The 22,460-nt window shown below is 38.1% G+C and overlaps 1 protein-coding gene across 1 annotated transcript in view; it reads left to right on the forward strand.

The window, feature by feature from the left end:
• The window catches only part of ADAM32 (ADAM metallopeptidase domain 32), a 99,647-nt gene that overhangs the window by 5,507 nt on the left and 71,680 nt on the right, over positions 1-22,460 (forward strand). Inside the window, exons 3-9 of the mRNA XM_070408445.1 lie at positions 1,875-1,936; positions 4,795-4,870; positions 8,426-8,502; positions 10,108-10,285; positions 13,400-13,468; positions 17,105-17,176; positions 17,369-17,535. Of these exons, the coding sequence (XP_070264546.1) occupies positions 1,875-1,936; positions 4,795-4,870; positions 8,426-8,502; positions 10,108-10,285; positions 13,400-13,468; positions 17,105-17,176; positions 17,369-17,535 (701 nt within the window). The remainder of the gene's footprint in view (positions 1-1,874; positions 1,937-4,794; positions 4,871-8,425; positions 8,503-10,107; positions 10,286-13,399; positions 13,469-17,104; positions 17,177-17,368; positions 17,536-22,460) is intronic.

Consider the following 22,460-nt stretch of genomic DNA (forward strand, 5'->3'; position numbering starts at 1 on the left):
TTGATTTTTAGAGAGAGTGGAAGAGATGGGGAAAGACAGAGAGAAGTATTGATGTGAGAGAAACACATCGATTGGTTGCCTCCTGCACTCGCCCGGGCCAAGTCTCAGGCCGGGGTGGAGCCTGCAACCGAGGTACATGCCCTTGACCAGAATCAAACCTGAGACCCCTTGGTCCACAGGCCAGTGCTCTATCCACTGAGCCAAACTGGCTAGGGCATTAATGATTATTTCTTAATAGATGTGGTTAACATTTGTTCATCCATTTACCACTTGATAGACATTGGATTGTTTTCAGATGTTGGTTATTAGAATAGTTCTGTTATGAACATTTATGTGTGGACATAACATTTATGTGTGGTGGCCTGATTGTCCCCCCCGGCCCCGGGCTTGGCTCTGTGGCTCTGGCTGGCGCCACCATCTTTGTTGCATCAATTTGCATACTCCCTCCTTATTGGCTGTGGGCGCCACCATCTTTATCGAAAAGTGATGGTTAATTTGCATATTAATCTTTTATTAGATAGGATTGCCACCCATGTTTTAACTTTTAAAAAAGTAGTGATAGAGTTGAAAACAGTACAAATTTTGTTCAAGGATTTCCTGTTTAAAAATATAGGAAACAAGCCCAGCTGGTGTGGCTCAGGAGGTCACGGTTCGATTCCTGGTCAGGGCATATGCCCAAGTTGCAGGCTAGGTTGTGCAGGAAGTGGGCAATCAATAATTCTCCCTCCTCATTGATGTTCCTCACTCTCTCTCCCTCTCATTTCCTCTCTCTGAAATCAATAACATATTCAAAAAAATATAGGAAACAGGCAATACATTTTAGACCAATGGTTGAAATGATTTTTGTACCTACTGGAGTGAGTTTCACTGATATAGATATATCTTCTTATCCCAATGATGCCACCTAAGTAGACATTCCAGCATAGCATATAGGCTCTTCTTTTAGAAGAGCTTAAAATTCAGTTACATATAGATTTCTAATACTGTATAAGTCCCCATATTGGGCCTATTTTTTTGTGTGGAAATATAATGTATTATATAATAGATAAATGCTAAACATTTTAAAACATAAAACAATGGAATTTTTATTTTGATGAAAAACCTGAGTTTACAATTATTTAGTAAATGAAGAGCAAGCACTTCATTTTCTTGCCTCATAACTCTTAATAAGAAAATCATTAGTAAATAAATACCTATGAACAGGATGAGGCAGACTGGATAATAAACCACCCCTGGTTTCACATACCCTGCATGTGACTCGCTCTGAAAGGGTGAGAATGGCCCTGGCAATAACTGAACTGTTAAGATATGGGCACTGAATCTTATTCTAATCATTCAAATAATACCAGTGATAATACTCATTTTTTGTTCATCATGGGCAATTAACTATACAAATATTACTGAAGGAATACATATTTATATTACATTGTGCATCACAACTATAAAAATGGCTAGAATGGCTCCATTTAACCATATTTATAAAGTACTCCTATATAACATTCTGCATTTTATCTGGGGCGTGACAAATATCATTCTAAACTAATAGTACCTCAGCTGCCAATTTCCACCACTTTTGAAAAGATCTAGATAGGTGAAAAAGGACTGTCCTTCGTACAAAGAACCAATTTTACAAACCTACTGGTAAATACTTTTATATAACGGAAACCTCAGGATGCTAGAGAAATACTCATTTAAGAAACCATTAATCTACCTTTGGTCTTTACATTTTTTGATATGCTGTTGCAGATTTAAAATCACATAATTTGAGATATTTTAATGACATTTTAAGCATTGTTTGGAGGGAATAATTGGTGTAAAATTGTTATTTCTATTTCATTTGTCTTTACTCTCAGTTCTTTTGGATCTTTTTTTAGAAACAGATATCTTATATTATTCCAATAGATGAGAAGCCATATACTGTTCACCTTAAGCAAAGGTACATTTTTTATTCTTTAGTTTTGGATTTCTTTTATTTATATGAATTTGTTTACTTGTAATAAAAATGGGCTATTTAAAATAATATCATTGTTATTACATTTTTAGTTGTTTCAGATGAATGGATATTCTTCTGTGAATTAATGAAATTTTTGGTACTAATGCTTCATGAAATTAGCCTTTTGTTACAAGGGGATTTAGAAACAAACAAAAAAAATAGAGACTAATCTCCTGAACTTTAATCGATAAGATCTTAAGTTGGTGGAACCAGCAGGACCTGTATAATCAAGGCAGGATATCAAAATAACTAAGTCTGTAACTGATTGTATTAAGATTTGATCAGGGAGTTAGGTCCACCATCAGGATATGGAATAAGAGATTTAATACAGAAATTAGATGATACACTGTGTGGGAACTAGTGAATAGCTTATGGAAAATAGTACTAGTTCTGTATCATATTTCAGAGAATTGAGAAAATAATTGAAATAACTTTTGTAAGGTTTAATTCTCTAATGGAAACCCAGTTGTGAAAAGCTGGATAGGAAGTAATTTATGATTTTCAAGAGGTCAATTTTAGTTAAATTTTGGGTGTAAAGCTAGACTACATGGAATGAAGGAGAGGCTAATTTGAGACCAAAAATAGTAAGTGTAAATAACTTACCAAAAATATTGGGCAAAGAAAGAAGAAAGAGGAGGTCAGATGAATGCTTTCAAAGAAAGAAGAAACAAAGTTTTTTGGCTGAGGGGAAGTTTCTTAAAGAGAGATGTGTAAACAAGTGACTTATAGTGTAAGATGCCAAAGACTGGTGTTGAGTAAAAGAAGAATTAAACTATTCCTATAGAGCAGTGGTTCTCAACCTGTGGGTCGCGACCCCTTTGGCGGTTGAACGACCCTTTCACAGGGGTCGCCTAAGACCATCCTGTATATCAGATATTTACATTATGATACATACCAGTAGCAACATTACAGTTATGAAGTAGCAATGAAAATAATTTCATGGTTGGGTCACAACATGAGGAACTGTATTTAAAGGGCCAGAAGGTTGAGAACCACTGCTATAGGCAGAGGGGAGAATATGGTAAATGATAACACAAACAACTTTTCAAGACTGTCAAAGGCAAAGTGAGAGAACGCACATTGCATTTGAACAACTCATCAGGACTATGAATAGTGGTAAGAAATTTAGGGACTGGAGCATGGGATATGGATAGAGCATGTGTATATTGTTTTGGGAAATTGCCTACATAATGATTATGACAGCATTATGCCAATTATGTTATTGCAAATAACTTATGTGAGAAATAACGAGAAGCAGAACTATGACTGTGTAGAGGAAAGGCCTTTTTTTTTTTTTAGAACTACTGAGGGGGCAGGATAAAGATTAGCTAATGGATTAGATAGTGAGTTGTGGCAGAGATTCAGTGGGGGCAGTGAAGGAGAAGGGGAACAGACCTGAGTCAAGGCAAATATGGACTCATTTTTGGAGAGGTTGTTTATGAAGTGCTTGTGGGAGGTCCCAGGAGTAATGTCTAGTTGGAAAGTAGATTTGGTCTAGAACCGTGGTCGGCAAACTGCGGCTCGCGAGCCACGTGCGGCTCTTTGGCCCCTTGAGTGTGGCTCTTTCTAAGCCTTAGGAGTACCCTAATTAAGTTAATAACAATGTACCTACCTATATAGTTTAAGTTTAAAAAATTTGGTTCTCAAAAGAAATTTTAATCGTTGTACTGTTGATATTTGGCTCTGTTGACTAATGAGTTTGCTGAGCACTGGTCTAGAACATGGAAGAGAGGTGTGGGTTTTAAAGCCATTTTTTAATTTAAGTATAAATGAAGCACCAAAAAGAAACAAGATAAATCTATAGAGGTGGGGGTGAATATTAAAGGTGAGAAGGAAAAACAACCCACAGATGAATGCCATGGAAACATTTAAGAGAAGAAGCAAGGATCCAGAGGAAAGGATTTTCAGAAGTCGAACGATATGAGGAAAACCAGGGGGAAATGGTATGATTGAAGTTGAGTAGATGGTTTAAAGAAGAGGAGTGTGGTCAGCAATAGGAAGTGCATTACAGTTGTTTAACTTCAAACTGCCTTTTGGATTTCACAACTAGAGGGTCATTAGGTAAGTAACCTGTATGAGATCAGTTTTAGTGAAGAATTCCCAGCAGAAACTAGTCTGGGTGGTCTGGTTATGTTACATTGGATGGAGGAGTGAGCTTGAGGTAAGGAAGCCTAACTAAAATAACATGGTAAATACAGGCAGCGGTACCAGAGAAGGTTGAACTTAGAATGTAGTTTCAGTGCCTGTGTTCTGATTCATATGACTTTTACACAATACTCTTCCACTTCTTTTAAAGGAAATGTGTATTCATGGTAATACAATTTAGGAAAAATGAAAGAACAGACAACTCTCATAATCCTACATCCAGTTCATATCTTTGTAAATTTTAAAATGCTTTTCTCTCATCTTGTAGTTCCTTTCCCCCTATTTTCTTCGAAGGAGTCCATTAAGATAGGACAAGTACTTTGAGTAAATGTGTATTCCTTTGAATAAAAATTACATAAACATCAAGAGAAAATATCGTCTGTAACAGAGGTTAGCAAACTTTTTCTCTAAAGCCCAGAGAGTAAATAGTTTTGAGGGCATAAGTCTCTGTCAAAATGACCAGACTCTGCTGCTGTAGCAGGAAAGCAGCCATTGACCATAGGAAGTCAATGGCTGTGGCTGTGTTTCCATAATACTATTTACCAACAGAGGAGGGTGGGTCAGATTTGGTCTGAGGGTGTTAGCTTGCTTGCTGCTGCTTTATATGTTTCAAAATAAATAGCTTTCAGAATTCTCTCATTCTTTTTTACATTCAGATTTTTTTTAGCAGAGAACTTTATGGTTTATTTGTATAAACAAGGATCTGTGAATTCTCATTCTTCAAATATTCAGGTAAGATTTAAGTTCTATGTTATACAGACTTTTTAAAAACCTTTTTTTACATTGAAGAAATTCTTTTCTAATACAGCAGACTTTATTCACAGGGGATATAGTTAAGGAATCCATTATTGTGTGTGCCTAATTTCCCCTAATTTCAGACTTTCCTGAAATCTTGGTAAATTAAAGAAAATTAGAATGACTCAACATCTTCTACTCTGCCTAGAACATATTACCACTTAATTAACTAGTTTGTATTTTGTTGATTTAATGAACATAAAAATTAAGACAAACACAAATATTACTGGACATAAAATCATAGATTGAAAACTTTTCCTTTTTGTACCCTCTATTCCAGTGATTTTCAACCAGTGTGCCACACTGATTTTTTTAAAAACATATTTTATTGATGTTTTACAGAGAGGAAGGGACAGGGATAGAGAGTTAGAAACATCGACGAGAGAGAAACATCGATCAGCTGCCTCCTGCAACTCCTCAATGGGGATGTGTCTGCAACCAAGGTACATGCTCTTGACCGCAATCGAATCTGGGACCCTTCAGTCTGCAGGCTGACGCTCTGTCCACTGAGCCAAACTGGTTAGGGCCCACACTGATTTTTAAAACATGCAATACCTGACTATTTAGTCTGAGGCAGTGATATCTTTTCCCTTAGATCATCAAATGAAATATGACAACTGCCAACACGAGAATGGCCATCTGATCTGAATGAATTAAAATTATTCCTATCTTTTTGTCAGATCGGCAAAAAATGTATTTTTTTTCTGTGCTGCAGAGTTTTAGTAATTGGTTTATGTGTGCCATGAGATAAAAAAGAAATTCTACTGAATCTACCCTTTAAATTATAGTATATCTGTACTCTACCCTCTTCCTCTGTCTCCATCAACTGGAACCACTCTTTTCCAAGTAAGCATCTTATTTAATTGGACTAGAGGCCTAGTGCACAAAATTTGTGCAGGGGGGCGGTGGTAGAAGGGGGAAAGGGTCCTTCAGCCTGGCCTGCATCCTCTCACAATCTGGTACCGCTGGCTCCTAACTGCTTGCCTGCCTGCCTGCCTGATCGCCCCTAACCGCTCGCCTGCCTGCCTGATTGCCCCTAACTGCTTGCCTGCCTGCCTAATTGCCCCTAACCACCTCTGCCTTGGCCTCCACCGCCGGGGCTTAGTCTGAAAGGTTGTTTGATTGTCCAGTCTAATTAGCATATTATGCTTTTATTATTATAGATTATTGCCAGAACTTTAATAATCTTTCTACTTCCACACTTTGCCATCCCCTCAGTCAGTTCTTGAGACAGCAACCAGATTGATCCTATTGAAGTCTAGTCAATAGGATCAATGAATTTTGTGCACCAGGCCTCTAGTCACTTCTCTGCTCAGAACTTCCATGGGACGACCACCTAATGTTCACAAAATGAAAACCAGAGTCATTTCAATATACTACAGCTCTTACACAGTTTGGTCCTATTCTCCTGTCTGACCTCATTTCCTGTTAGTCTCTACCTTACCTGTTCCAATCATATCTCTCTCCCTGCTGTTCTTCAGACACACCAGACATGTTCTTTCAAGAACTTTGCATTTTCCATTTCCTCTAATCCAGATGTTTGCTCTCCATTGATTTTTAGGGAGAGTGGAATGGAGGGGGAGAGACAGAGAGAAACATCAGTGTGAGAGAGACACATCTATTGGTTGCCTCCTGCAGGCGCCCTGACTAGGGCTGGAATTGAGCCTGCAACCCAGGTATGTGCCCTTGCCAGGAATTGAACCTGGGACTCTTTGGTCTGCAGGCCCTTACTCTATCCACTGAGCCAAACCGTGCTAGGGCCAGATGTTTGCTCTTTTCCAAAATAGCACATGTTTTTCTCCTTCATTTACTTTGGATCTTTGCTCAGAATCACCCCATTAGTCCTTGACTAACCCCGATTTTAAATTGCATTCTTACCCTTAGTTCTCTTATTTTACCTGTTTTGTTTTTCCCCCAATGGTATCAACATATGATGTGCCATCTATTTTGTCTATTTACTTTATTTTCTGTTTCTCCAGTGCAATATAATCTTGCATGAGGCCAGGGTTTTGGTCTGTTTTATTCACTGATGTACCCCCAATACCTAGAAAAATGTCTAACACATAGTTAGCATACTAGTATAATAAAAATGTGTTGAATTATTGAATTGGACACTATGTTACTTTATTATATTGGATAGGACCATCAGTTTCCTTTTCTTCTTCTTTCCTCTCCTAGGCTCCAACATAAAGCAATGTGTTAATAAATCTTACATGATTTTTACCAAACGTTATAACACTATTGAATCTTGGGAATTATATAATATTCTTCTTTTTCTGTGACGATGTTTGCTAGATCTCTAACATAATTATGCGGTGATCAGAGACCAAACTTTGTATGATTGCAATAATTTAAAATTTATTCTTGTGTTTTATGGCCAGAATATGGTTTCATTTTTGTAAATGATCCAGGTTATTTGAAAAGAAAGTGTATTCTGCAGTTTTTTTAAAATTGTCTAAAGTTTTACATATGTCTCCTTTATCCCCAATTGACCCCCTCCCCTATCCCTTCCCAGCCCAGGCAAGACCCCACCGCCCCAGTGTCTGCGTCCATTGGCCATGCTAACATGCATGCATATAAGTCCTCTGGTTGCTCTCTAGTCCCCCTCCCCTACCATTTGTCTCTAGATCGATCTATTCTTGTTCATCAAATTATGTTGATCATTATATCCCACATATGAGTGAGATCGTGTGATATTTATCTTTCTCTGACTGGCTTATTTCACTTAGCATAATGCTCTCCAGTTATCCAAGTTTTAAAGTGTAGTGTTCTATCTGTATTAGGTTGTTAACATGCTGTGCAAATCTTCTATAAATTCTCAGTGCTTGATTTATCAGTTGCTGACAGAAGTGTGTGTTTAAAAACCTTTTACTATAAAAATACATATCTATTTTTATGAATTTTTTTTCAATTTTGACTTTATATATTTTCAAGGTGTGTTATTAAGGGGAATACAAATTTAGGGTACTTATATCTTCTTTGTGAGTTGAAACATCATTTTGAAATGTCCCTCTTTATCTCTAGTCATGCTTTTTGCCTAACGTCAACTTTTTTTTTGTATTAGTATAGTTTCAAAATCACCCTTTTGTTTTTGTTGTTTTATTATATCTCTTTCTAGTTCTTCATTCTTCCTCTATCCTTATATTTTAAATGTTTCCTTTTAGCAGAATATTAGATTTAAAAGAAATTAAGATTCATAATCTTAGTCTTTTAATCGATGACCCAAATTTATATACTGGGAAATAATTTTACCAAAAATATGAAATTAATTTTGGAAGCATGATGTAAGATAATAATCCCCAGTATTAATCTGTTAAGAGTAGTTCATACAGTAAAAGTGGCAAATGGGTGACTTTTTATATGAATATTGCTTTGTTCATATTGATATATATTGTGTAGCCTGGAAAAATATTCAGAACATTTTATCAAATAAGAAATCATTAGAAAGTTTTTTCAATTCCTAAGTAACCACTTTACTTTTTACTTTTCTAGACTCAGTGCTACTATGAAGGATATGTTGAAGGATATCCAAATTCCATTGTCATACTCAGCACGTGCTCTGGACTGCGGTTATGTATTTTCTACTGTTGATATGCCAACATCATAGTTATGATATTTGGCTGCTTTGGATTTGTTTTGTTGATATTAAGTGTGAAGCTGGAAGAAAATTTCCATGTGGAAATTATTCAGTTATACTCTGCTGTCCTTTTACTTCTCACTGACCAGATAATTTCTTACCTCCTTGAAAGTTTGGATTTTCTGGCATCCTTGCTCTCTATATTTTTTTTCTTAACTACGGAAATGACAGTTGAACATGCTTGACTACAGGAAGTTTGAAAAGCTAAATTTAGGATAGCTTATTTTTTTCAGCAAACAGAATATTTTGATACCTTCCATGTACCAGCTACTAGCCAATGTTTGGAGATATAGAGAAATAAATATAAACAAGGCATGCTTTTCTCAAGGAAAATTATTTTCAGAGAGATGAAGTCAATTCTGTATAAACAAATAATTATTAATATGGTATTCATTTTTCTAATAATATCAGTGTCTTAAAAGTCTCTGAGAATTGTAGGGTTTCATCCTTAGTGCTTAAAGAGTTTCCCATTATATCAGGAAATTTTTCATTCACAATTGGTATCATAGGTTCCTTGATTTACAAAAAAAGTGCCTCTGTGCTTTTACATGTAGCCCTGAAATTTGTTTTTTTCCGGGAGTAGTCACTTGAACTATTACCTATATTCAGGGAAGAAGAGTTACAAAAGTTGTTTTACTCTTTAAAATCTTGCTTTAAATTTCTTATTAGGCTATATGCACAAACAAAATAAATACCTTTTCATAACTACTGTGAAATTTTGTTTTTAAATAAAATTGCTATTTATATAAAACCCTAAACTACCGGTCAACTGTTCGACTGGTCGACCATTTGACCGGTTGCTGTGATGCGCACCGACCACCAGGGGCAGACGTTCAATGCAGGAGCTGCCCCCTGGTGGTCAGCGTGCTCCCACAGCAGGAGCGCCTCTCCGCTGACCAGCGGGTGCCAGATGCCGGGCTCATGGCTGGCGAGCGCTGCTACAGCTTCTGCTTCCATAGCAGTGCTACCGAGCATGCGGCGGCAGGTGCGGCGGGGCCAGGATGAGCAGGAGTGGCACTCGGCCTGGGCTCGGGCTCCTCCCCAGCTGCCTGCTGCTTCACTGCATTACTGTGATATCCCCTGAGGGATCCCAGATTGTGAGATGACACAGGCCAGACTGAGGGACCCCATCGGTGAACAGATCTGTGCACTGGGCCTCTAGTTTAGTTATATTAGCACTGCAATCATTTTTTTTTTAAGGCAGTACAAACCAGAGAAAAATTCATCATGATTTCTATATTGCCTTCTTAATGTCACTGACTTGGAAGACGGGGAACTACTTGATCATTGTTAATGCTGTGCACTATACCTAGCACTGATTGCATAATTTCTGCTGCATTTATAATCATAAAGAAAGTGAAATGGGAAGTTAATTTTGTGGTTTGAGATGTTTTGTCTCTTCAGAGTCATATTCCAAATATAAAGGTTTTGGGTCAAAATATTATACTCAAAGATGGTGCGTATTTTCTCCTTCTTTGATCCTGTCAGTTTTATAAAATTGACTAAAACCACTTGTTTGTTATCCTTACTTTTACAGAGGATTGCTGCAACTTGAAAATGTTTCTTATGGAATTGAACCTCTGGAAGTTGAAGTTGAATTTCAGCATCTTCTTTATAAATTAAAAAATGAAAACAATGTGTTTGTAGTTCATGCTGAAAATAGCCGTGGCCTAGAACAAAAACCAATGGACTACAGCATTTCCATAAGTGAAAAAGTAAGTTGCATATGCTTTATTACTACTTTCAAGATAGTTACTGCATTTAAAATTTATTTTAAAAAAGAAATTTATTAACCTCATGTATAGTTATAGCAAATATACTTTCCTTAAGAACAGCCTCATCTTTCCTTAGCCTTTTATAATTTTCCTTGAATGAAAAGCAGCATATATCAGCATTTCCTGCTTGCAACAATCTATCCTTTACTTTTATTTCTTATTTTGTTTCTTATAACTTTCTAAAAATTAACTAGTATGTTTCAGTTTCTGCTTTTATCTCTATATTTGTGTATATTTATTTAATAAATTTCTGTATATTTATTTTATCTCTATATTTATTTAATAAAGCCAATATTTACAAAGGTTGCACTCATAACCAAAGAGTCAGCATTAATGAAATTATAGATATAATTAAAATGTCATAAGCAGGATTGTCATGTGTAGCCATGTAAATTGTTCAGTGTACACCCTGTATAACTGCATGTTTTGGTCCTTGTAAAAGTAATTGTGAGGAAGAAAAATTTTGTGGCAGATAAAAATGGCATAAATATGCATAGCTTATTGAAGAGGTTTATGGCATCGCTAGCTGTTTACAGTACACGTTCTCATTTTCTGCCAGTTTTTAAAAATAAAACCCCTCAGTGGTTAGCTGGGCATGCAACAAAAGACATTTCTCAACCTCTCTGCATTTAGGTAAGGCCATGTGATAAAGTTATGGCTACTGACATATGGGCAGATGTACTATGTAATATGTCTGGATTGGATTCTAAAGGAAGGGGATTTATACTCTTCTCCCCTGTCCTGTTGGCCGCATTGTGGACTTGTTGACACACCCTAGTCCACAGGGTCAAGGAGGATATCGTGTGGCAGAGCATTAAGGTAGAATGAGCCTTTCTCCTGAAGAACTTACAAGACAAAAGCACCATTTTCAGAATTTTATGTGAGAGAAATAAACTCCAATATGTTTGACCTTCTGTTACTTGTGTGTATCTGTCATAGCTTCCAACCCTATGTCCAAAATAACAATAGGAATCAAATGTACGGTGAAAGTAAGGTGCAGCACTGAAGAGTTCAGTGCTATTACATATATGTATATAATTTAAAATGAAATTCTGTAAACTGAATACTAACTTTTCTCTTTTCCTTCTGGGAATTTAGGAGGGTAATTCACAGTAGCTTAAATTATCCACTATAGTGGACCGTGTTAGTGCTCTGGCCAGATCCCCTTAAGCCTCGTTTGACTGTGTTTTTGTAAATGTAGGGAGGGAGTGAGACACTCTGTCTTTGTGCTTTTGCTTTTAACACCTATAATCTGTGACTTTTTGAAAAATGTGTTTATACTTAAAATTATTTTATTACAGTTGTATTGACATATAATTGGCATATAATAAATAATGTGTTAGTATAAAGCATACATCATGATTTGACATATGCATATATTATGAAATGATCACCACAATAAGTCTAGTTAACATCCATCACCACACATTGCTCAGCATCACTAATCATCAGAGAAATGTCAATCAAAACCACAATGAGATACCACCTCACACCTGTTAGAATGCCTATTATAAAACCGACAGGAAATAATAAGTCTTGGTGGGAATGTAAATTGGTACTGCCTCTATTGGAAAACAGTATGGAGGTTACTCAGAAAATTAAAAATAGATCTATCATATGATTCACCAGTTCTGCCTCTGGGAATATACCCTAGGAAATGAAATCAGTATCTTAGAGAAATATCTGCACTCCCATGTTTATTGCACTTTATTTACAATAGCCAAGATATGGAAACAACCTAAATATCCATTGATGGATGAGGGATAAAGAAAATGTCACACACACACACACACACACACACACACACACACACACGAATATCACTCAGCTTTAAAAAAATGAAGAAAATCCTATCACTGTGACAACATGGATATATGTGGAAGATATACGAGTATGCTAAGTGATATAAGCCAGAAACAGAAAAACAGAAATACTGTGTGATCTCACTTACATGTGGAATCTAAAATCGTCAAACTCATAGAAACAAAGAGCAGAATGGTAGTTGCCAGGGGGTGGGGACAAAGAAAATTGGGGAAATGTTGTTCAAAAGGTACAAAGTTGTAGTTATGCAGAAAGAATAGATTCTGGAGATTTAATATACAGTAAAGTGACTATAGTTAACAATACTGTATTATAAACTTGAAATGTGCTAAGAATGTTGATATTACATGTTCTCACCACAAGAAAGAAAATGGTAACTATGTGAAGTAGATATGGTAATTAGCTTTATTGTGCCAATTATTTCACAATCCTATATAATAAAAGGCTAATATGCAAATCGATCAAACGGCAGAATGGCCAGTCTCTATGACACGCACTAACTACCAGGGGGCAGATGCTCAACACAGTAGCTGCCCCCTGGTGGTCATTGCACTCCCACAGGGGGAGCACCGCTCAGCCAGAAGCTGGACTCATGGCTGGCGAGAGCCTCACTTGCCTCCGCAGCACCACTAAGGATGTCCGGCTGCTGCGGCTTAGGCCTGCTCCCCGCCATCAATCGGACATCCCCCAAGGGCTCCTGGACTGCGAGAGGGCACAGGCCAGGCTGAGGGACGCCCCCGCCCCAAGTGCATGAATTTCATGCACCAGGCCTCTAGTGTATACATATACAGGCAGTCCTTGGGTTATGTCGGACTCGTGGTTACGTCGCCATCTCCCATTTATTTATTAAAAAAAGTTATTTTGACATGTGTACATGTGTGCTTTATGTTTTTTATTATTTATTTACCACAAGTAAAGGTCAGGAATTGTTACCTTTCTTAAAATTTTTTTTTTTACTGTTTCACTTCATTACTGCTGTGTATGTGCTCCATGTGAATGACGTAGGTGCTTATGGAGGTGGGTTCCGACTTACAGTGAAAATCGCGTTAAGTCACGCTGTAGGATGGATCTCCGACGTAACCTGAGGACCAACTATACAGACAACAAGTATTACACCTTAAATGCAGCTTTATGTCAACCATGCCTGAATCAAGATGGAAAAAGATGGAAAAGTTTAGAATAAACAATTTATAAAAGCTTCTATGTTTTTAAATACCATTTTTTTCTCTCTAGTCAGAATCAGCTGTTCAAGATTTAATTCCTCTTTATCTAGAAATGCATATTGTGGTGGACAAAGTTTTGGTATGTGTTTTTCTTTACTTTTAAATATTTGGTATGAATATATGATTATCCCTTGCTAGATAGGAACTTAAAGATTTTAATAGTCTTACTTGTAAGTCATTGAACAGTGAAAACATTTGCAAACTGAAGAAAACCGCATAGTCAAAATTATACTAGCTCTGTCAGTAATGTTTTATTCGAAATCTTTGCATGGTGCTTCATCTCTTTGGGGCTTCTCTCAGTCCGTAATAATTTTTAATTGTAATATTTGGTTTACCTGACATTCTTTAAGCGGTTAATTCTTGTTTGCACGTGAAGAGCAGTATGTAGACTAGAGAATGTTTTGTCCTATAAAATATTTATTGGCACAAAAGTGATGATAGTATAGCTATTTATGGGAAATGCTTACATTAATGTCAGGATTTTTAAAATGAGTTTTATTAGTGCACCTGTTCCAATCTATTGTTTACCTGGTTTGAACGCACCTCTAGATGCCCGATTCTCATAAACAATTTGTGTACCGCTGAACTTCAGGACCTTGGAGTAATAACTTAGTTTATACTCAACCAGTTCTGGTTTTGTTTCCCCTATATTTTAAAGATTTCAGAAAACAGGGATAAAAATACATTTTTCAGATTTTGTTCCGTTGATAAGTGTTGGGTTGTCACACCTGTGGACTACCACAGAGAATATAAATTATACTCACTGCTAGTTCTATTTGTAGGATTGTAGAGCTTTGCCAGGAAGCCAGAGTTGAAGGTCAAAGCTAGGTGAGATTTGGAGAAGGATATGATAATACTGGATTTATTAGAGTGTAGGGAAAAGGGTACAGTGAACATTTAAGAGAAAATTAAGATACTTCCAATAAAGATGACTCAATTTCCAAGTAATATTTTGGATTATGGAAGTCATTTTGTTTCATGATTATGTTATAAATTTTGAGAGTTGTTTTAAAAGTTTATTGTCCAAATTGTCAGGATTGCCAACCATATAATGCTGATTAAACATATTCCTTCTATGTTCTTATACATATTAAGATATTCTTTAATAAACATTATTTTGTTCATCAGTTTATTTTATTCATTGGGTTTCACATATAAGTGAGATCATGTGATATTTGCCTTTCTCTGATTGGCTTACTTTGCTTAGCATAATAATCTTCAGGTCCATCTGTGCTGTTGCAAAGGTTAAGAGTTCCTTCTTTCTTACAGCTGCATAGTATTCCAGTGTGTAAATGTACCACATCTTTTTATCTGCTTATCTACTGATGGGAACTTTGGCTGTTCCCAGATCTTGACTACTGTAAATGATACTGCTATGAAAACGGGTGCATGTGTTCCCTATGATCATACCATGGAATACTACTCAGTAATATAAAGGAACTGAACTTTTGACACATGGAATAGCTTGGATAAACCTCAAGAAAAGTATGCTGAGTGTAAAATAAATCTCAAAAATATACATGCTACATGATAACATTTATGCAATATTGCTGAAATCACAGATATAGAGAACAGATTAGTGACTGCCAGGGGTTAGTAAGTGTAGGGAGAGGAGATGACTGTTATTATAAGAGGAAAACATGAAAGAGGCTTGTGGTTATGGTATAGTTGAGTGTCGTGACTGTAGGGTAGTTATGCAAGGCTACATTTGTGATACTTCCACATAAAACTACACACACACACACACACACACACACGAGTGTATACATAATTGTTGAAATCTGAATAGGTTGTATGGCTATACCAATGTCAAATCCTATATCTATAAATCATAACTCTGATAGGTGTTTCAGGAGAATCACCATTTAAAAATATAGTGTAGTGACTGGGATTGCTGGCAAGAAAATTAGAGGAGGAACCATTTAAGAGATTATTTCAATAATTAAGGTATAGTTTATTAATAGGAATTAGTAATAGGAATAGAAAGAAAAGGACTATTAGAAAAGTTACTGATGAGATTGAATTAGAAAGGCTTATAAAATTGATTAGATGTATTCATTCACTTAAATTTATTGAGTATGAGCTAGATGCCAGTTACTGTTCTACTTATTGGCTATACGGAGTGAACAAAACAGAAAAAGTTCTGCTCTCATGGAATGTGTAATATAATAAACTAGAGGCCCGGTGCATGAAATTTGTGTGCGGGGAGGGGGCGGTCCCTCAGCCAGGCCTACACCCTTTCTAATCCAGGACCCCTTGGGGGATGTCCAACAGCTGGTTTAGGCCTCTCACAATCCGGGACCGCTGGCTCCTAACCGCTCACCTGCCTGCCTGATCGCCCCTAACACGTGTCTGCCTGCCTGATTGCCCCTAAACACCTCTGCCTGCTGGCCTGATCATCCCTAACTGCTCCCCTGCCAGCCTGATCGTCCCTATATGCCTCTGCCTTGGCCTCACAGCCTGGACCCAGGATTCCCTCCCTCTGGCTGGCCGCAGGCACCTGGGACCTGGGCTGGCTTCGCTTGGGCCAGGCACCTGGGACTGTGGGTGGATGGCTTTTCTCTCTCTCCCGGGCCGTAGGCACAGGCACCCAGGACCGCAGGGTGGGCGGCTTTGCCAGGGCTCAGCTTTGTCAGGAAGGATGTCTGGAAGATGTCTGGTCTAATTAGCATATTACCCTTTTATTAGGGTAGATGTGGAAGGTCATAGATGATAATAACACTCACTGTAGTAATGGAAATGTAAGTAGGAGCTGATTTTTTGAGTATGGATGAGGAACTTAGTTTGGATATGTTTAATTTGAGGGTCATGTGGAACATCAAAGGGATAGTGAACTTCAGAGTTATGGTTTATAGATATAGGATTTGACATTGGTACTACCATATAACCTATTCAGATTCCAACAATTATATATACACTCGTGTGTGTGTGTGTGTGTGTGTATAGTTTTTTGTGGAAGTATCACAAATGTAGCCTTGCATAACTACCCCACAGTCATGACACTCAACTATACCATAACCACAAGCCTCTTTCATGTTTTCCTCTTATAATAACAGTCATCTCCTCTCCCTACACTTACTAACCCCTGGCAGTCACTAATCTGTTCTCTATATCTGTGATTTCAGCAATATTGCATAAATGTTATCATGTAGTATGTGTCCTTTTGAGATTTCTTTTACACTCAGCATACTTTTCTTGAGGTTTATCCAAGCTATTCCATGTATCAAAAGTTCAGTTCTTTTTTATTACTGAGTAGTATTCCATGGCATAATTATACCACAGTTTGTTTAACCAGTTAACACATTGAAAGATTTATGAGTTGTTTCTAGTTTTTGGTTTTTATGAATACAACTGTTATGAACACTTATGTGTAGGTTTTTTTTTTGTTTTTTTTGTTTTTGTTTTTTGGCAGAGGTATTAGTTTTTATTTGGGGAGGATAAATGCCTAGGACTACAGCTGGGTCATGTGGTAAGGCCATTATTTGTTTTGAAAGACATTCCAAAACTACTTTCCAGAGTGGCTGAATAATTTTACATTCCCACCAGCAAATATGATTATTTAATTTACATCCATTTTTTTTCTTTGTTACTGGTTTATTTATAACGGTTCTAACCCCAAAGCAGCCTCAATCCTCTGAGAGTAGATGAAGAGTAAATCTTAAACATGTTGCATAACAAACTTTTATTTAAATTTAAAATTAATTTTGTTTTTCAGTATGATTATTTGGGCTCTGATAGCATGTTAGCAACAGATAAAGTAATCGGAATTATTGGCCTTGTAAATTCGGTGAGTATTTTCATACTAATTTTGAAAAATTCATAGTAGTTTTAAAATTATAATTTTTATTACCTTGATGTGGCATTTCTGAATAATTGTCCACATAAACAGCATAAATTTGTCAAAACATTGAATTAATTTCTCAGTCATTAAAAATAACACAAAGATAATTTTTTCATGTATTATCTCTTTTGTTTTTAGGTTTTTGCCCAACTTAATGTTACTATTGTGTTGTCATCATTGGAGTTGTGGTCAGACAAAAATAAGATTTCTACAGTTGGTGAGGCAGATGAATTATTGCAGAGATTTTTAGAATGGAAAAAATCTTATCTTACCCTAAGGCCTCATGATATTGCATATCTATTCATGTAAGAATAATGTTTCAGTATTCTTAGAACACAAAGACCTGAGATAATTATGTAGCTTTATTTAGGGAATTTTATTTATTTCTGACTCTTCCAAAGGCAGAGGGGAAGGAAGGGTAGAAAACAGAAGTTTTTCAGAAGCAAAAGCTAACGATCATCATCGGTTGACTGGTCTCACAAGAATGTTAAAGGGAACATCTTTAGCTGAAATGAAAGGGTATCTATACTGATAAAAGCCTATGTGGTTGTCACGCCCTCACGCTGTGATGCCCTTATGTCGCAACGAGTGATCACTAGGAGGCTGCGTGCACAGTGGCTCGTGTGGTGGGCGGGGCTGTGTGAGCTGCGAGGCACGCGCAGATGGGCGGGAACTTGACACTGTGGCCCTGGCAGGGACTGGACTAGGAGGTGCATCGGGGAGCGGATGGCTGCTGTCGCTGCCCAGGGCTGGCCCGAGGCTCAGACAAACCTCTGATGGCGGCTGCTGCTGCCCAGGGCCGGCCAGAGGCTCAGGCAACAAGGGCCGGGCCGTGGCTCAGGTAGCCTAGTGGCCATCACGGCAGCAGCAGAGGTGTGATGGGACATCGCCTTCCCCTGATTGCCGGGTTGCCTCCCGCAGAGGGAGGCCAGAGGCAGCAGCAGCAAGGGGGTGATGTGGGGCGGTGCCTTCCCCTGATGGGCCGGTTGCGTCCTGCAGAGTGTGGCCAGAATTAGCTTAGGCCTGCTCCCCACCAAGGGGGGGGGGGGGGGAGCGGGGGGTTGTGGGAGCAGGCCTAAGCTGTCAGTAGGACATCCCCTGAGGGCTCCTGGACTGTGAGAGGGGGCAGGCCAGGCTGAGGGGACCCCCAAACAGTGCACAAATTTTCATGTACCGGGCCTCTAGTTAATTAATAACAGGAAAACATCTGAAAGTTTAAATCTCACTGATATATATCTATATATCTCCAAATTTGATATAATGTTGTAAAGATGGAGGGATGGTGTTAATCACTTACAAAGCTACTTATGTATGTTAAAAGACCAAAGTAGTAAAAACAATCATAGCTTCAATAATTTAAGATAAAAAGATTTAATTGTGACACCAAAAACATAAAATGTGATGGAGGATGCAAAAATGTAGTCTCACGCTATGTATAAACTGAAGTTGTTTTCATCTTAAAATACACTGTTACAAATGTAAGTTGTTTTATGTCTCATGCTAACCACAAAGCCAAAACCTATAATATGTACACAAAGGATAAGATAAAAGGAATCTAAGCATACTGCTATAAAAAAAAAAAAAATCCCAAAGAAAAAGAGTAAGAGAAGAGGAAATGAAGAGTTATAGACAGCCAGAAAAAAAATGAATAAAATGGCAATAAGTACGTAGCTATCAATAATTACTTTAAATGTAAATGGAATAAAATCTCTCTCAAAAGAATAGCTAAATGTATAAAAAACAAGATCCACATATATGGTGCCTACAAGAGACTCACTTCAGATGTAAGGATGCACACCAACTGAATATGAAGGGATGGAATAATATATTCCATGAAAATGGAAACCAAAAGAATTCTAGGTTAACTATATTTCTATCAGACAAAATTTACTTTAAGGCAGTGGTTCTCAACCTTCTGGCCTTTTAAATATAGTTCCTCATGTTGTGACACAACCATAAAATTATTTTCGTTGCTACTTTATAACTGTAATGTTGCTACTGTTATGAATCGTAATGTAAATATCTGATATGTAGGATGGTCTTAGGCGACCCCTGTGAAAGGGTCGTTTGACCCCCAAAGGGGTCGCGACCCACAGGTTGAGAACCGCTGCTTTAAGGCAAAGAATATAAGAGACAAAGAAGATCATTATATCATGATGAAGGGGTCAATTCAAATACATATGTGCTTTTTATTTTTCTTGCCTACTTGCTCTGGCTAGTACTTCTAATACAATGTTAAATAACATTGGTGAGAATGGGCATCCTGGTCTTGTTCCTGATCTCAGAGGAAAAGTTTTCAGTTTTTCACTTTTAAGTGTATCAGCTGTTGACTTGTCATATATGGCTTATATTATGTTGATATATATTCCCTCTCTACATACTTGGTTGAGAGTTATAATGGATGTTGAATTTTCTCTAATGCTTGTACTGCATATGTTGAGATGATCATATGATGTTTATCCTTAATTTTGTTAATATGGATTATCACTTTGTTGTTTTCAAATGTTGAACCATCCTTGCATCCCTGGAATAATCCCTGGAATACACCATGATATTGATCCTTTTGATATACTAATATTCAATTAAATTTGCTAATATTTTGTTGAGGAATTTTGCAATTATGATCATCATGGATACTGTCCTATATACGTATATTTTTTCATAGTGTCCTTGTCTAGTTTTGGTGTTAGGGTAATGCAGACTATGAAATAATTTTGGAAGTGTTCTCTCCTCTCCTTTTTGAAAAATAGTTTAATAATGGTTTATATTAATTCTTCTTTAAATATTCAGTACAATTCACTTATAATGCCTTTTGGTCCTGGACTATTGTTTTTTGGGAGATTTTTTTCCTTCAATTTCATTGCTAGTGATTGGCCTGTTCAGATTATCAGTTTCTTCCTGGTTCAGTCTTGGATGGTTATATGTTTCTAGAAATTTATCTCTTTATTCTAGGTTGTCCAATTTGTTTCATGGTCTTCTTTAATGATCCTTCGTATTTCTGTGGTATCAGTTGAAATATCTCCTTTTTTTCATTTCTGATTTTATTTATTTGGGCTCTCTTACTCTTTCTTTTAGATTTGCCTGGCTAGAGGTTTGTAAATTTTTTTTATCCTTTTAGATGTGGGGAGCTGATATAGGGTTAAGCCTCGGACTGACCTGTGGGCAAAGTCACAAACAATTCCCAGCTTAGAGGGCACAGTCCTCTTAGCATAATTAGGCTTGACCTTATGAGGCTCTCTAGATCTTATCTGGGAAGCTAATGGGCTGAGGGAAGTGCAGGAAGTGTAACTACGGTCAAAACAAGTGAAACTCACAAGAACTGTGTAACTCTAGAAACCACTACCTTGTTTACCTCTCACTATAAAATAAAGGCTCAGCTTGCCTTGGCATCTCTCTCTGTGGCCTCAGCCAGGCACAGGGAAGATCCACGGAGACTGAGGAAAGCTAGAGAGTTCTGAACGCTGTCTCCGTGTAAAACCTTCTTCGCCGACTCCGTCCACACCTTTGGGAACCTCTGGACCCCATGGGGCTGGACCCCAGCATTTGGCGCCGAACAAGATTCCCCTAGGTAAGACCCCCCGCACTCGGGACGGATAGGACTCCACCATAGGGTGCTGCAGACCCCCCTATAGAGGATAAGTAGGGTAAGTGGGTGGATAGTACAGAACTTAGATTGAGAAGATGTGCCATACTGAGTCTAGAAGAAAGAAGACTCTGTATTGATCTTTAGAATGAGATGTGCCATACTGAGTCTAGAAGAAAAAAAGACTCCGTATTGATCTTTTAACATGTCCATGCTTTTCTGAGGAAGGAAAGGTGCCGGAAAGGTAAATGTAGAGGCATGGGAGAAGGTAGGCCCAAAGAGCCTTATCTTTAACCCCATGCAGCCTTTCCACCCCGGGAAAGTGCAGGATTGGCAAGCTCTCCCTGGGGTGATAGATCAGGACTCAGGTAATAGCGGGAAGCGCCAATCCTACTCTTAAAATGGATACAAGAGAGCATTTGGGTTTTTCTTTTTAATGCCTGCTTTGGATTGAGTAAGTGGATTTTACTTAGTTTTTAACACATCAAAGTTAGCTCTTGACACAAAAGGTAAAACTAACAATTTGGCTCGAAATTGGGGTTTTGTTTTGAGGCGCTGAGGCTCGGGGGTGGAGCCAATTCACGGTAGAAATGTGAAGCTGTGGCTTTTGGGGTTGAAATGGGAAGTTGTGAATACAGAGGATTATGTATGTTTATATATGGTCAGAATTCCATCAATGTAAATCTTTTCTATAAAAACAAAAAAGGGGGAGAAGAATGTTATATGTTAAAATTTTTAAAAATAAGATGCAGAGGGTTGTACAGCAGCCAAAAAGCATCGGGCCTCCTGTACAATAGCCTCTGCCGACTCAGCCTGGTAGAAGGATACACAAACCAGACAAGAGTTTTACCAGATCTAGTAATGATGTGGGGAAGAGGTTGTGTTTTATATCTTTCCAGAAGGAGCAGCCTCTGCCTCCCTCCTGGGGACCGTCACACCTGGGAGGCCATGTTAGCACACCTGACCAGTGCCCGTCTGCAGCAGATGTGCAGCCCTGAGCTGGAACTACCTGTCCATTGGAAGGATCACATGTGCCTCCTTTTTGTCTGTCCTTATGTTCCAGCTTTGCCCCACATCTCCTATCCTTTTTCTTTTTTTCTTAATCTGACTACTTGTTTGCTGGTTCTTTGGCCTTTCTCCTTCTCTCCTGAACACAGCCTTTTCTAGAATCTCCCTACCCTACTGTTCCAGGAAGGGCACCTCCCTTTTCTGCCGTGACTGGGGGTGTTTGGTATATGCCTCATACGTGGAGTTGTCTTGTGCCAAGAGCCTGACATCCTGGGCTGAGAAAGCCCTGTCCCGGGACTCTCCTTTGTCCTATATTGGCCCCTCTTGCCCTTGTGTCAAGAGGGACCCTCTTCTCACAATCCAACTGCCCACAGCTGTTGCCTGAGTTCTCTGTTAATGCTGAGGTCACGGTGGCTGGTACCATGGATCTGTCTCTAGCCCAATGGAGTGAGCTGGGTCCTCTCCGGAGAAGAAACCTGGGTTCTCCAAGATATGTGATCAATGCCGGGACCCCGCCAGCAGGTGAGGGGATCCAAAGGCAGTTGCTGGGAATGGAGGCCACAAGGGCATAGGCTACCAAGGAGACAGAACTGAACCTCACATCACCCTGCTTGGCCCCGGAGCATGGCTGGTTAGTCA

Source organism: Myotis yumanensis, unplaced genomic scaffold (genome assembly GCF_028538775.1).
Source record: "Myotis yumanensis isolate MYYU_CA2020_CCGP unplaced genomic scaffold, mMyoYum1.0.hap1 SCAF_3, whole genome shotgun sequence".
Lineage (NCBI taxonomy): Eukaryota > Metazoa > Chordata > Mammalia > Chiroptera > Vespertilionidae > Myotis > Myotis yumanensis.